General features: G+C 38.3%; 1 protein-coding gene across 3 annotated transcripts in view; it reads right to left on the reverse strand.

The window, feature by feature from the left end:
• Window positions 1-100: 100 nt before the first annotated feature.
• The window catches only part of MED14 (mediator complex subunit 14), a 65254-nt gene continuing 50335 nt past the window's right edge, over window positions 101-15019 (reverse strand). Inside the window, exons 24-31 of one of the 3 annotated variants that reach the window (XM_088834027.1) lie at window positions 14837-14968; window positions 12744-12926; window positions 11625-11860; window positions 8717-8896; window positions 8514-8621; window positions 7086-7211; window positions 6628-6820; window positions 101-552 (exon numbers count right to left, since the gene is read on the reverse strand). In XM_088834027.1, coding sequence (XP_088690153.1) covers window positions 500-552; window positions 6628-6820; window positions 7086-7211; window positions 8514-8621; window positions 8717-8896; window positions 11625-11860; window positions 12744-12926; window positions 14837-14968 — 1211 coding nt within the window. In that variant the 3' untranslated portion in view covers window positions 101-499. Of the gene's footprint in view, window positions 553-3903; window positions 4114-6627; window positions 6821-7085; window positions 7212-8513; window positions 8622-8716; window positions 8897-11624; window positions 11861-12743; window positions 12927-14836; window positions 14969-15019 lie in introns of those variants that run through there. The other 2 variants (XM_055437888.2, XM_055437889.2) reach the window with 2 other exon arrangements.

Genomic DNA, 15019 nt, shown 5'->3' on the forward strand with positions numbered 1-15019 from the left:
TGGGTTCGATCCCTGGGTTGGGAAGATCCCCTAGGGCAGGCACTGGCACCCCACTCCAGTACTCTTGCCTGAAAAATCCCATGGACGGAGGAGCCTGGTAGGCTACACTCCATGGGGTCGCAAAAAGTCGGGCTCGACTGAGACTTTGCTTTCACTTTCTAGACAGTGCTCAAGGCCCAGTTCTTGGATTACATATGTTCCTTGCGTTATATAGTTCTAGAAAGTTTACTTAACTGTATCTTAAACCTGCAGATTGACTGCAGCAAATCTGGACATTAATTAAACTTGACCGCTGGCTGTCTGGACCGACAGAACACTTATGTGCCTGCTGTGTGCCAAGGTGACACAAAGCTCAAAAGCTTCCGCCATTGGGCCACCTAGCAGAGACAAACAGGACACCACATCACCTGGATTCTGAAGGGCTGCATCGTCCCAAGTGGGATGAGGACTTCTTCCACTATGGTTCTGAAGCATCGTTCTTAGATGATGATGATTTTGGTTATATGATAGCTGGAGCTCCTTGCATAGGGTAAGCTAAGTTCCAAATCAGTGCTGTAAGGGTCAGAAGGCAATGGCTTGTCAACTCTAAATGACAAGAAGTCATCTCAATTTTAGTTGCTTTTAGTGAGCTTCTTGAGCTTGGAAAACATGTTAAAATTGCATGTAGTCAAAAGGCTCTGAGGGAAGAGTCTAAACGTTTGAAGTCCCCGACTTTGTTTCACAGCAAAGTGGCAGTGTTTAGGAGTGCTAGCCTGGACTCAAAATGCTGCTTCTTAGCTATTTGATCTTAAGCAATGTTGATTTGATCTCAGCAAATTACTTCATTTCTCTGGGCCTCAGTTTACTCATCAGAAAATGGAGGCCTACCCTGTTGGGTGGTTGTGACAAATAAGACACTGAAATAGTTAGAATAGTGCCTGGAAATAGTAAGCTCTCAGTAAATATTATTATTTTATATTGACCTAAATGGGCCCTTTCAGTCAGTCATTCCTGGGCAAGATACTTTAACAAATCACTGGCTACCTGAAAATGGAGGCAATTTATAGAAATCTGAGCAGATCAGTCTCCTGGAATTGTGCAGCATACAATGCTGGCTAGCCTCTAATTTTTCCTTAAAAACCTCAATATTAAATCCATCCCAAGTAAATTTCAAATCATTTCCTTAGACAAAGTGTCCACTCCCATTAAACCAAAGGAAGAAGGAAATTCCACAGGGTACAATGAAATATACATTAACGTTTCTCCTTTCTGTTCCTTAAATTACCTGAATATAAATTCTCTTGTAGTTTCCTGTGTATGATTTTATATCAGGAACACTCTGATGATAGTAAATGATCAAAGTAAAATGTAGTAGGTATTTCTTCTGGGGAAGAAGCCATGAAAGGAATTTCTTTTTTATGTTGAAATTGGATACAAATTTATAGTGGCAAAATTTTATTTCTTGAAGTTATCAAATCAACCATGATCCAAAAAATGACTAACAAACCATTTTAGTATCCTTGCTTTACAGGTTACTGTGTTAACTGCAACATAGTAAACTTATTAGTGGAATTTAAATTCAAAATCATCTATATTTTAGTTTATGCCTGCACTTAGCGCACTCAGTGTTAATTTTCAAACAAAATGTTCTGGTAAAGTTTTTGCCTTCTTCCTAATTCTGAAAATACTTATACATTCTGAAATGGCATTTCAGCAGATGGAAAAAGATGTGGCAAATCAGGACCAATTTCTTTAAGGTTAAACCAGACTATTAGCCAAAACATCTTCATGAAAATTAACTAGAGAGTTGTTAGTTCTCTGAAACTTGTATAAATTTCATTTATTACTGAAATTACTATAATCACATTGAAACACACTAAAAATCCAAACCATCAATTAGGAAAAACTCCTATGGGTATCCAGTCCCTTTGATTGAACTTGGTTAACAAAAGAGGTAAAAGACATAGTTTGTGATGAAACTTAAGATCCAAACGCTAAGCATTTTCAAGCTGTAATAAAGTATGTACCAATTCCAAGTATCAAGTATGATAGCAAAATTCTAATTCATGGATTTACTCTTAATAAGCATCAAAACCAAATTCTGTTCACTGAATCCTATCTTACTTTTGATTTGTACAATGCATTCAGAGATGAGTTATTAATAAGGAAAAAAGTATTCACTGAATGCATCATGTTAAAATGCAATTTCAAAACCACCCTTAAAAGGGAAACTCTATAATAAAATTATTTGAGACAATATTATCCTGCAGATAAAAATACATTTCTTGTATACACATGTATATTTCTACATGAAAGAAAGGATTCAACTCCAAATAGAAAAGGGCTGACCCTGGATAAAATCTCAGACTGCCAAACTGACGTGATTACCATTGTAAGTTTAACCAAATACAGAAGGATAAAAGCTAAGTTATGGGAAGGATACAAGTTTAGTCACCTGCTTCCGCATAGTGGCAGAGTTGGGGGTGAGAAGCAGGAAATGAAGGCAGAAATAAGACATAGAAGAAAAGGCAAAGAAGGCCTCAACTCTGACCAGAAATGAATAGAGTGAAGCACAGAGTGAAGCAAAGCTGAGGACAGATATAACTGCAATGAGATGCCTGAAATAGGATTCGGTGACTGACAGTCACAGCAGCTCAATTAAATCATCTTAAAGTAGAATTAGACAAAGCATCTGAAATTTCATGGAGAACCAGCAGTACAGTGACCAGACAACTCAGCATGGTATTACCATTTAAAAAAATTTCCCAAATAACATCAGGTCTTCAGAAGACCTTTGCTTTGGATCATTCTCTTTGAAGCTTAAAAAAATTCCCAACTGACTGGGAGAGGCAGCACATTGCTCCAAAAAGAAAACTGCTGAGATGGGTCAGTAACAGAACCTCCATTTGACCCTGGACAGGCCCTGGGTCTTGGATTCTTCAAACTGAGTGGACTGTACTGTATTTCTTCCAAGTAAAACATTTTATCATTTTGTTGACAATAAATTAAATTGGGATTGTTTAGAACCACCCCCGTTTTGCTGAGGAAGGCAAGGGGAAGAAGTTACTCAAGATAAAGAAATGTCACAGAAATTTCATGCAAGGGTTCAGCATTCAAGTTCTTGGTTTCCTAATGAATGCTGTGTGCAGAAGTATCCTGTAAACTATATTTGACTAACAGAAAAGTTCCCACATCCTCAGCAGAGAATGACTGCATTATTTGGAATCTTTGATCAATATGAACTACTCACTGTCTCTTCTCAAAGACTGAGTTCTTTTTTTTTTAAACCCAAATCCTATACTTAAAGACAACCAAGGTGCTAAATGTTAACCACCAGTCAAGTTAGGAATGTTTGAAGAAAATTAATTAATCTTGAAACAAAGAAGCAGATATTTTGGTCAAATTTCAGACATATATTATTAGAAATTAATTACTGGCCCCACCAGGTTAAAGATAAAGGGAGGCCAAGAAGTCTACAGAGCTGATACACACACAAAGTGAGTGTCACTGTTTCTTTGTTTTTTTGTTTTTAACCTAGTTTTATTAAATATTGCTTCTTTGGGGTGTGTTTATAACAACTCCCAGAACATTTTCATGTAAGGATTCAAAGCGGTCATATTAAAATACAGCTTCAATATAAAGTTTATCACAGTTTTACAGTATTCAAAAATGACAGACCTGCCTTTAAAAACAAAACAAAAACCAAAAAATGACTATTACACCCAAAACATAAGAAAACAATTAAATAAACAAGTTTGGCATTTCCGTAACTTTATAGTATAAAACAGAATATTAAACCTATTACTGGCAAACGGACACTGTTGTATTACCTAGTTTGAATTGTGTCCCATTTAAACACACTATACAAGTTAGCTATACAAAAGATTGATGGTCTTTCTGATGAAAGAAGTGCACCCTGAAAATTTTTGCCAGTTTAGAATATTTAGCTCTTAAAGTCAAAAAAGTCCTTTTTTCTTTTTTAAACTGAAGGCTGAATTCAGATTTTTTTTTTGTTGTTTTGTTTCTTTTGTCAGCCTTCCTGGTTTAAAAACAATAGTGTCTATGGACGCCCACCAGGGGGCAGTGTAAGATTAGCCATTAAATCACGAACAGCTGCAAATATTGTGCATTCACCTGCAACAGAGAAAAATGGTCATTAGCTATTCGCAATACAGGAAAGATGATAACACACTGGTGGGGTAGGGGTAGTTAAATCTAAAATTAGTAAGAACTTTAAAAGATCAAAACGAAAGACTAAATTTTAACTGCACAGATTATAGGGGATTAAGCTTTGGTGTTAAGTATTAGATGATGATACTTGGTTTGGGTTTTTTCATCATGAAGACATTTTGAGCAACTCCCAGTTAGATGAGAATTTAAGCTAATATGCCTAGAGTTTCTTTACAGAAACACTGGAGCATTCGATAAGCCTCTGAAGCTGGACTTCAAGGCTACTGATGACCTGTTCTTGAAACTAATGAAAGATCTAGTTTTATATTTATGCATTAGTTACAACATCAATGACATCCTTCTGCTGTTACATTAAAGGCCAGGTAACTCCTGTGATAGCACTGTCTTAACAGAATCTTCTGTGATGACAGAAATATTCTATATGTGTGCTGTGGCTACTGAGTACTTGTAATATAGCCAGTGACTGAGGAGTTGAATTTTATACTTTTTATCTGATTTTAATTAATTTAAATAGCCAAATCTGGAGAGTGGCAGTTATACTGGACAGTGTAGGTCTGTGACATCTATTGGAGTTTTCCCCAAAATTTCAAGGAATTGATCAACTTCTGGAGTTCAGTGTTAAAATCAAATAATAAAAGTGATTCCTCCTTCACCAGGGGAGGAAGCGATGAGTCTGGGAGGAGGGAAGGGAGGCTAAAATATGGTATACCAACAATTCAAAAACAAGATTTGTGTGTGTGGGGGGGGGGGATTTTAGGAGGTTAATGATTCATCCTCTCAATTTCCCCTTTGCTTCAAGAACCAAAGAGCCTGTGCCTCTTACTTGTTTATGTAAATTACAAATAGTTCAATACAGTTAACCAAAATCAGTTGTAAATCCCAAACCAGATCCTTTCCCTAGAGGATGGTCTAACGCTGAGAGGCTGCGAGTGAGGGAAGTGAAGACAACTGAATAACGGTCCTCCAGCGAAGAGCAGGGACCCTGTGCAAGTCACTGCAACCTTCTCTCCAACCACTGGCAAATTATGGTACAGAAAAAAAAAAACCCAAAGGTTTAACCAGGCTAAGGTCAAATAAAAACTACTTCCAAAATATCCAAACAATTTCTTAAATAAAAAAGTTACATCTTTTTCTTTTTTTAAAACACATTTTCATTATTGATAGAGAGAAGAAGTTGCTTGATCCCAAACAGGATCAAAACATTTGTTCCTTTAAATTTTAAATTCCATGAGACATAATAATGATAGTCATCTGCTTGTGAAGGAATGGTGTTTGTGATCAAGGTTATACTGAAAATATAATGCATGCTTTGAAAATGTTGATAGCTTTAGACTTTGATACTGAAGGATGACCTATTTTGAGCTGAAAGAAGAGATAAGTCAAAGGATGACAGCAGAAAATTAGAAGAAGTGGAAAAAGCATTACAACAAAAGCAGCACACCCTTCTCTACTGCCCAGTGCGTTCCTCATAAACTATACTTAGGTGGAACTTGTCTTTGTACACAATATGGGGTAACCAATAGCTGAAAATAGAACTTCTCCCATGATCCTGTGTCTAGTAAAATTTTGACACTGTGGTAACTAAAAAATGTTTCAGAGAACAACTTCCCCTCGTTTAACAAAAATGAATTCTGTTATCATACTAGTCTGAACAGAAAGATATAGAGGACTTCCTTAATATTAGATATAAGCAAAATGTACTTTAATTTCCTTAATGTTAGAAACAAGCAGAATGGAAGGCTAGTTCTCTTTGCTGAGCATTATGTTTTATAACCAAAAATTTAGCACTGTCAGGAGTTCCAGGTTAAGCATAGGCTACTCCAGTATTGAAGGGACCGTGTTTATCTGCCAGAATCATTCTGGTCTCCTCGAAAATGTTCCGTTTGAGAGCTTCACTGTGCACTTGGTGAAAAGGTTCACTTGCACCCACCTAACACTTATATAAGAAGCCCAAAAAGCAGGAAGCCATTTGTATCAGCTTTTATTCTTCACAAAACATTTAGGAGATACAGAAATTTGGATGGTATTATTCTATTCATGACTGAACCATGAAATATGAGAAACCAACATGCATTTCAACTTGGTGACGTACAGAGTGGCAGGTATCGATGGTTGGGCAGGAATTCACAGCCATGGAAAATTCTATCATCCTAACCTACGGCTTAGTAGCAATGTGTGCTATAAATACAAGCTTCTGGCATTAGCAACTGGGTCAGTCCTAATAGTAAATCACAAACAAAAATAAAGTCCAGGCAGCAGAGACGTGGACAAAACTGAAGAGCCAGTGAGAAAGGAAGAAAGCAACAGGCAGACATTAAGAGGGCCACGGCAACCACAGCTCTACTACTAGGATTGGAGGGGTGAGGTGGGTAAGGAAGCAGCAGAGGGGAGAAAAGGGGGTCTCTCAGAAGAACGTTTATAACATATGCAATAAAATATCATCTACTGGTCATGTACCTTGTCGTGGTGGGTTCATCTCTGCAAACCTCTTCAGAATGTTGCTGACCATCATGGGAGCAGCAACAGAAGAGTTCTGCTGCCTGGGAATGTCTGCCTGCTGGGTGGTACCTGAAGCCATGTCATAAATGATTGGAACTATAATACTAACAGGTTCTTGGGGAGGGACTGATGTCTTCTGAGTCAGCTGAAGCTGTTGACATACAACACATACAAAAGAAAATAAAAACAGTAAGAAAACAAAATACTTAAAGAAAATTATTCAAAGGTACAATCATTTACTCAGATTAAAGATACAAGTAAAAGAAAATTAAATATAACAAAAGAAATGACCAACAACTAAATACCATGATTAAGATGTAACTGTGTCACATAATTACCAGGTTCAATATATTTCTTACTACAGAAACCAAGATTACATGAAGTCTAAACTCACACACACACCAGGTGGTACTTACAAAAAATAGCATTTTGGATTTCAGCACCACAGCAGGTGTCCCAGGAGGTGCAATTGGTGGTGCACTGGGAGGGATCGTCAGGCAAAACTGAACGTTCCATTTTAGCTGTGTTGCCTGGTCAGGGAACTGTTTTGGAAAAAAAAAATCATGATAAAATCATATTAATGTTTAAAATTATACTGTAGTGTAGGAGCCTGAAACTGGAATTTTATACTCACTTATCAATAGATCGTGAAGTTGATAACCTGCATTTTCCCAAAGGAAATACACATGTGAAGTTGCTAACTGAAGAGTCAAGCTCTGGATTTATGAGATATGTTCCCTTTCCTTTCCTCCCACTTCATTAATCCCCAAGGCCTGCGGGTTCTGCTTCCTTGTTGTCTCTGATATCCGTTCCCACCTCTCTATTTTCACTGATGCCAAGGAGCTGAGGGATCCATAACTTCTCCCATGGCCCCTGTAATGGTCCCTTCTGGTGGCTGCCTCTCCCAATCTACCCTTACAACACTGCTAGACAAATGTCCTAGAGCATAGTTCTAATTTAGCTTACAAATTCTCAGTGACACACAGGGATCCATGCTGCCCAAACACCCCCACCCTGCCACCTAGGGACCAATACTGGCATTCAAGGCACTTCCTAACTGGGGCCAATCTATACTTCCCAGTCTCATTTCCAACTCCTTCCCTAAAAGCAACTAGTCAAACTATACTAATCATTTTAAATTAGATCTACTGGAGCTTTTTTAGTGACACTATTTACTCCTTTAAAAAAAACTCAAATGGATTTTTTTAAAACATAAATAATATTTCCTATAACCTATCAGAGCAGAAGCCAAATGCTGAGACTATTAGCAAAGGGACAGTGCCATCCCAATATTAACAGTAAAACACCAACTGAAAAAAGGGGTGAGGTATTTACAGTTACAGAAGCAATGCTAGAAACATTAAATTGAAGGACTACTGTAAAACTGGAAAAATAAAATTAGCTTCCACCTGGATTCCAGCTATGTAATTGTATACTTTCATAGGAAAGAAGAGGCATTAAAACTTTCCCTAGAGAAAACAGATTTTTCAATAAATGGTATCAGGCATGGGAGGATTATTTCATTATCTAAGAACAGGAAGAAGATATTAAATGTATTTGTTTTTGTAAGAGGGAAGTTGCTGGTAACTTAGGTTACCTATGGGGAGGAGGACTAGACAGCTGGACAAGGATGGATGTGAAATTTCCCACTATCTCATTCTAAACTCAAAAGATTCAAGAGGATTGTGTTACCTACCCAAAGACAAATAAAATTTAAGTTAAAAATTAAAAAGAATGCAAGAGGAAAATGCAGGTACATAATGGTGAAAACCAACATATGCTCTCCCACCAACTCCAACCTCCTCTGATTGATCTGGCTAGAAAAGTTTGTCTCTGTAACTTACCAGCTCTAGCTTCATAATATGCACACAATCCCTGAGGATGTGTGTAGGAGCTCCTAACAGCTTGGTGAAAGCTATTAATGTATTGGCTTTAAATGGCGGTCCTGCAACCTACAAAGATAAATGAAGCAAGTTAAGTTACTCTTCATTCTACCTTGATTCTATTTCACTGAGTGTATTAAAATTATGCATCAAGAAACACATACTCTTGTTTCAAAGAATTTCTCCAAAACTTGAAGTTCGTCAGGTTTCCACTGTCCTGCATTTTCGGGTGTCACTTTTAGCTGAAGTGTTTGGTTGGTTTTAGGACTAAGAGCTACTCTGCATTTCAGCGCATCAGTCTTAAACATGATCACCCCGGGTTCATTGGAATTTATCAGCTGTAGCTGCAGAACAAGAAGCATGCATCAAATTAACATATGAGGCAATATGTAAGTCAAAGAGAAAATGTAATTGTAAGTAGATAATTGTTTCAAAAGGAAAACAACTAAGTTGAGACCTGTTCCAAAACAAAGGTATCTAGGCCTTGAGCACCAGCAACTGCTACTAACCACATGGCAGAGAGAGAGGTGGTCAAACATTATGTGTCTCTTGATGGAAGAACATAACACCACCTATCAAATACTCCTGCAGAACAACCAACTTGAGCCTGAATTCAGTAGTCAGATCCACAGGACAGATCGACATTACAAAAATATGGGGATCAAAAGGGCATGTCAGGTGATTCAAAAGGGATGTGATCACCAAGGTCCAGACTGTGAGAAATTCTAGAAGACAAATGATATCGCTTCTTCATCAAGTAGATTATTTAATGAGAAATAGAGATGGAATCTATAATTTGCTGCTGCTGCTGCTAAGTCACTTCAGTCGTGTCCGACTCTGTGTGACCCCATAGACGGAAGCCCACAAGGCTCTCCCGTCCCTGGGATTCTCCAGGCAAGAACACTGGAGTGGGTTGCCATTTCCTTCTCCAATGTGTGAAAGTGAAAAGTGAAAGTGAAGTCGCTCAGTCGCATCCGACCCTTAGCGACCCCATGGACTTAAAAAGGACTTAAAAATGTGTATGGATTCTGATTCAGACGGTTAAAAACTGTGACAACTTGGGAAATATGGACACCAACTAGATGGTTGATTATAAACCATATTTATGATGAAATGATGTCAGGAATTTGCTGTCAATCAGAGAAGTTAGAAATGAAATAATATTAGTGTCAGTTCACTGTTGAAGGTGGGTATGAGAACAGACAGGTTCATTGTATAAGAGAATTATATATTCTATTTTCTGTATATGTTTAAAATTGTCCACAATAAGTTAAAAAAATGGTCCATTAGAAATAAAAAAAGAATAAAAAGTTCAATTACAGAATGTTAGATCTGGGTTGGGACCTTATGCTAGCCCAGGATTGGTAAATATAAGTTCTATGGTTTCTGCTGCAACCACCCAATGATGGCATCATAGGTGAAAGCAGCCACAGGTAATAGGCAACTTAATGTGTGTGGCTGTGTTCCAATAAAACTTCACAAGGACAGGTGGAGGGCAGGACTTGGCCCCTAAGGCACATAGTTTACTGACCTCTGCTCTACCATAATGTATTGATTATGCACATGAGCAAAATGAGGTTCAAAGGCTTTGTGGCAGAGGTGAGGCTAGATAAGGGGTCTGCTGATTACCATTTTAAATGCTAATTTATTTAACTTATGTTAAAACTTATTTGTTTCAAATTCAAATGTAAAGGTGGAAAAACAGCTTGGTGCCATTCCTGGAGAGGCTATTTTAAGCATTCACCATTCTGACTACCTCATTAGCATAACTATTAACAACAATAATTATTATAAATAATATATAACTGAATACCAAGACATTATGTAAAGGTTTTATATAAAGTTATCTCAAATTCCCACAACTGCTGGGAATTAGGTAGATACTGCTGCTGCTGCTAAGTCACTTCAGTCGTGTCCGACTCTGTGTGACCCCATAGACGGAAGCCCAACAGGCTCCCCCGTCTCTGGGATTCTCCAGGCAAGAACACTGGAGTGGGTTGCCATTTCCTTCTCCAAGGTAGATACTACTATCTATTATTATCAAAAAGGTGAAGAAATTTGCCCAAGCTTATACCAGCCAGTGGCATGTCCTGGCTACAAACTGGGGTAGCCTGATTCTAGAACTAGAATATTCTAGTTATAGTTCAACTCTGAACTATATAGATTACACATACATATTATTATAATACATATAATAATATATATAATTATATTTATATATTTTTCTATTAATTATATTTATGTATAACATTTATAATTGTATTATTATATAATTGTATATAATATACATTATATGTATAATATGTATTATAATAATAATTATATATTATATTATATATACAACTCTGAACTATATATATTATAGATTCTAGAATAGTTCAGCTCTGAACTATTTCCTAATGGTTATCACCACAGGATAGAAGTCTTTCTACAGGAGTTTGAAATCCATTCAATTGCTCATGTATCTATGAAGCAGCTTTCAGGGCTTTTTCCTGGTAGCTCAGCGGCAAAGAATCAGCTTGTCAATGCAGGAGACAGGTTCAATCCCTGATCCAGGAAGATCCCACATGTCACAGAGCAACTAAGCCCGTGTGCCACAACTACTGAGCCTGTGCTCTAGAGTCTGGGAACCACAACTACTGAAGCCCACATGGGCTACAGCCCATGCTCCACACACAAAAAAGCAGCTTTCATCCTTTTGTGATCATAAATAACTTTAGGATCACAGATTCAGAGTCAGCCTGCCTGCAGAAGCATTCCAGAAGGCAAGTAATTCCTCATGTGCTATTCTCTGCCAAATCAGATCCTGGGTACACCTGTTTCATGGTATAGTGGAGATCTATCTCCAGGTTCATGTTAGCCACAGTACAGCTAATTATAAAAGAAGCAACTTGTTAATGTCAGAAGGTAAAGAAAACAGTGGATCCACTTTCAGTGCTAGGGTGGGGAGAAAGCGCAATCCTAACGAGCTGGTTAAAGGAGGGGAAGCAACAGTTCAGATCCTATTCTGGGAGGCATCTGAGCACTTGACTTGACAATCACCACTCAGGAATTCACCAGGTACCCACATACCGTTTCCTGCTGAATAATTCTTTGAAGGTGGCGTCTCATGATGACTGATCCAAGGAATCTCTCAAGAGGAGAACAAAGGTAACTACCTGCCAGGCCAGGCACGAGGCCTGGCGTTGGAGAGGGCAGCAGCAAAATGTTCAAGGCACTGTGAGTGAGGATGGTAGGGATGGAGGCTGCCCAGGAGCGCTGAGGTAGTTTACGAGGTGGAGGCATGTTTGTTGGCATCGTTTGGGAACCTTTTGGGAAGGAAAACATCATTTTTTTTGCAAACAAATGCATACTATCTCACTGCTCCCTGTTTTGCTTTGCTTTTATATAGCAGTCTGTACTGTTTCTGTTATTCCTTGTGGTGTAACAATCACATATAAGCTTCCTTACAGTTACTTTCCTCCCTGCAGCCAGGTCCCTTGCAGTGTGACTTTATGACAACTCCTTCAAGGAGTGATGTCTACTTCTTTACTTGTATTCTGGGCTCACCCTGTCACTTGCTGTGGCCTACAGAAGGCACTGGAAGTGACACGGTGCCAGCTATAGGCCTCAGCTTTTACTCACTCTCTTGGAACCCTCTCCAGCCCAGGCGAGCAAGCCCATATTAAGTATGAGACCACACGAAGCAGAGAGAAGCCAGGCCCCCACCAACCCAGGAGCTGACCACAGATGCACAAGTGAGCCCAGCAGAGCCTGGAAGACCATCCAGCTGGGCTCAGCCCGAACTGCCAACCTGCAGAACGGCAAGCTAACATATAGTTGTTGCTTTAAGCCACAAAAAGTCATGGGCAAAAGTTAATGAACATCTCTGCACAATTCTTCTGTATTAATCTGCATAATTATGCCAGTTACCTTGAGGTTATTTTTCAAGGTCCAGTACTGCAGCTAACTTAGCAGTCACGACAGAGGTACAAGACTCTCCTCCAATTCTGGAGAAGACATTCCCTTTCTTCTGCCCAACTCTGCAAATTAACTATCGTTACAACCAACTTACTAAATGGATAAAAGTTTCAGTTGTTAAGTATCCTTATTAAGTCATGACTTTCAAATGTGAGGATGGGATAGGATGATTAAAATAGGTCATTTGTTGGTTATCCTAAAAGCTCACATAAAAATGTTGATGACACTCACTTGTTCCAGCTCGAGGGGAATGAGAAGCATCTGGAACTGGAGAATGTAGTGATGGGTTGGCTGGTGACATTCCAGGCATGCGTGTTGCTGGTGAGGGGCCAGACACTTGAGGAGACCCTGGCCAGTTCCCTGCTCGGCCACTTGGTGACACCATAGTGTATGGAGAACTAGGGTCCAGGGTTCCTGCAAACAAGTAAACAAATGGTTTTCAAAACCTGTATTTTAATACCTGAAAATTATTTGACAACATTCACATGCTTATACCCTATGTAGTGATAATTTTATTTTTTCTTTCAGAAAGATATGTCACTAAAGCCTGATGCCCATGACACATTTGATCTCTACTTGGTATAGTTTTTGTACTTTTTAACATGATACAAAAATTAGGAACATAAAAAAAATATTGAGAAAGGATAAAATTTACCTTTACATAAGGTTCAAGATGCATAATATATAACAGTCTCCTTTAGACTATATAGGAAATACTATGGTTGAAAAGATAAAAAGAAAAAAAACCTCAAAGCTCCATTAAGGGCAGAAATCTTTTATTTTTAAACTAACTCTGACAAATTATGTTTTCAATCTATTCAGAGAATGCTGAAGAGAGGGAATTTTCCACTTTCTTTATTTAGTAAAAGACACAGTAACTAAGAAATGAACCAAGAATCAAGTTTTGAAAGCAGTGACTTCCTGAACAATCTCAAAATTTCATCCTACAGATACTTTTAACATATTTACACCCCTTTGTAACCAAATGACAAAATGAGAAAATACTACCATATATCAGAGAGTAAATGTTCCTTACTTCATCTTACAAATCGGTAAGAAAAAACACAAGAATATAGGCAAAAGATATAAACTAGCAGGCGTAAAATAAGAGACATGAAAAGACTAATGAACATAAGAACTTCACTAATAATAAAAAAACACATTGAACAGTAAGATGCCATTTTTTACTTATCAAAGTGACTGAGACTTCTTTAAAAATCACAGTACCCTGTGCTGCCAATGATGCAGGAAAACAGACATTCCTGTACGATACTAGAGGAAACTGGCACAGCCTTTCAGGTGAGCAATCTGTAATGTTTCAAAAGCTTTAGAATTTCTCAAACCCTGTGAGACAACAATTCCACTTCTAGGAACTTACCTAAGAAAATAATCCTGTGAGCAGAGAAGACACCACTTTCAGTTGTGAAAAAATAGAAACATTCTAAACATATCATATTAGGAGAGCAGTTAAATCATGGTATGCCCAGACAAGGGGATACTATGAAGCCATTAGTGTGATGATACAGAGTTTTTACTAACAGAAATGTTCCTGTAAATGTTCATAGTAAAGAGTAGAATCACAGGTGCTACCCAGCTGTACAACCTGAGGAAGCTCTGTATGTTCAGAACTGGCATGGGATTCATGATATAGTTAAGTGACAAAAGTAAGACACTGAACATGGTGTACAGAATGCTGCCATGTACATAAAACATCTCTCCAAGAATTCATGAGAAATTAATAGCATTAAATGCCTTTGGGAAGAGGAACTAGGTGGTTTTGGTCAAAGGGAAGGGAAACACCTCACTGGCTACCTCTTCTTTATCTATTTGAACAAATTCAAAATAGAAATTGAGTTAAAAAATTCAAGTCTCAAAGCAATACATATGATAGGGTCCCAATTTTTTTTGAGGGGGTGGTGTTTGAGCAGAGAGACAAGAAGATGGGTAGAGAGCAAGCTACAGCAACAGAGATTCAGGCAAGCAGCAGGCACATGACAGGTCACGTGAGCGGGGAGAGAGTTCAAAGCAGACAGACTAACTGGTAGATCTTTTGGTGGTGTTATTAGTAAAAACCTAGTTTTTTCATTCTTTTTTGGGCTGAGCCACGTAGCATGTGGGATCTTAGTTTTGAACCTGTGCCCCCTGCAGTAGAAGTGCAGAGTCCTAACCACTGGACTGCAGGGGAATTGCCAGGAAAAACATATTTTCTTTTGCTATTCCCCCAATATATAAGTACTAATTTTGCAAAAAGAAAACTTTTATTTCACAAAAACTACTTTCACATCAAACTCTTATGCTCTAACGATTTCTATGTATGGACTCACCATGTGGACTAGCAAAACTGGCCCCTGGTCCTATTGAGATTCCATGCGAGGATGGGGGAGGAGTTGGAACAAATGATGCTGGTGATGGGGCTCTCAAAGCCCCACTCGGGGAGCTGGCAGCATGCAGATTTCCTAATAAAGGAAAATAATTATAGATGATCTTGCAGGACACATATTATGTCC

This window comes from Moschus berezovskii, chromosome X (assembly GCF_049115385.1).
Source record: "Moschus berezovskii isolate FMDL1 chromosome X, NW_MosBer_1.0, whole genome shotgun sequence".
Classification (NCBI taxonomy): domain Eukaryota; kingdom Metazoa; phylum Chordata; class Mammalia; order Artiodactyla; family Moschidae; genus Moschus; species Moschus berezovskii.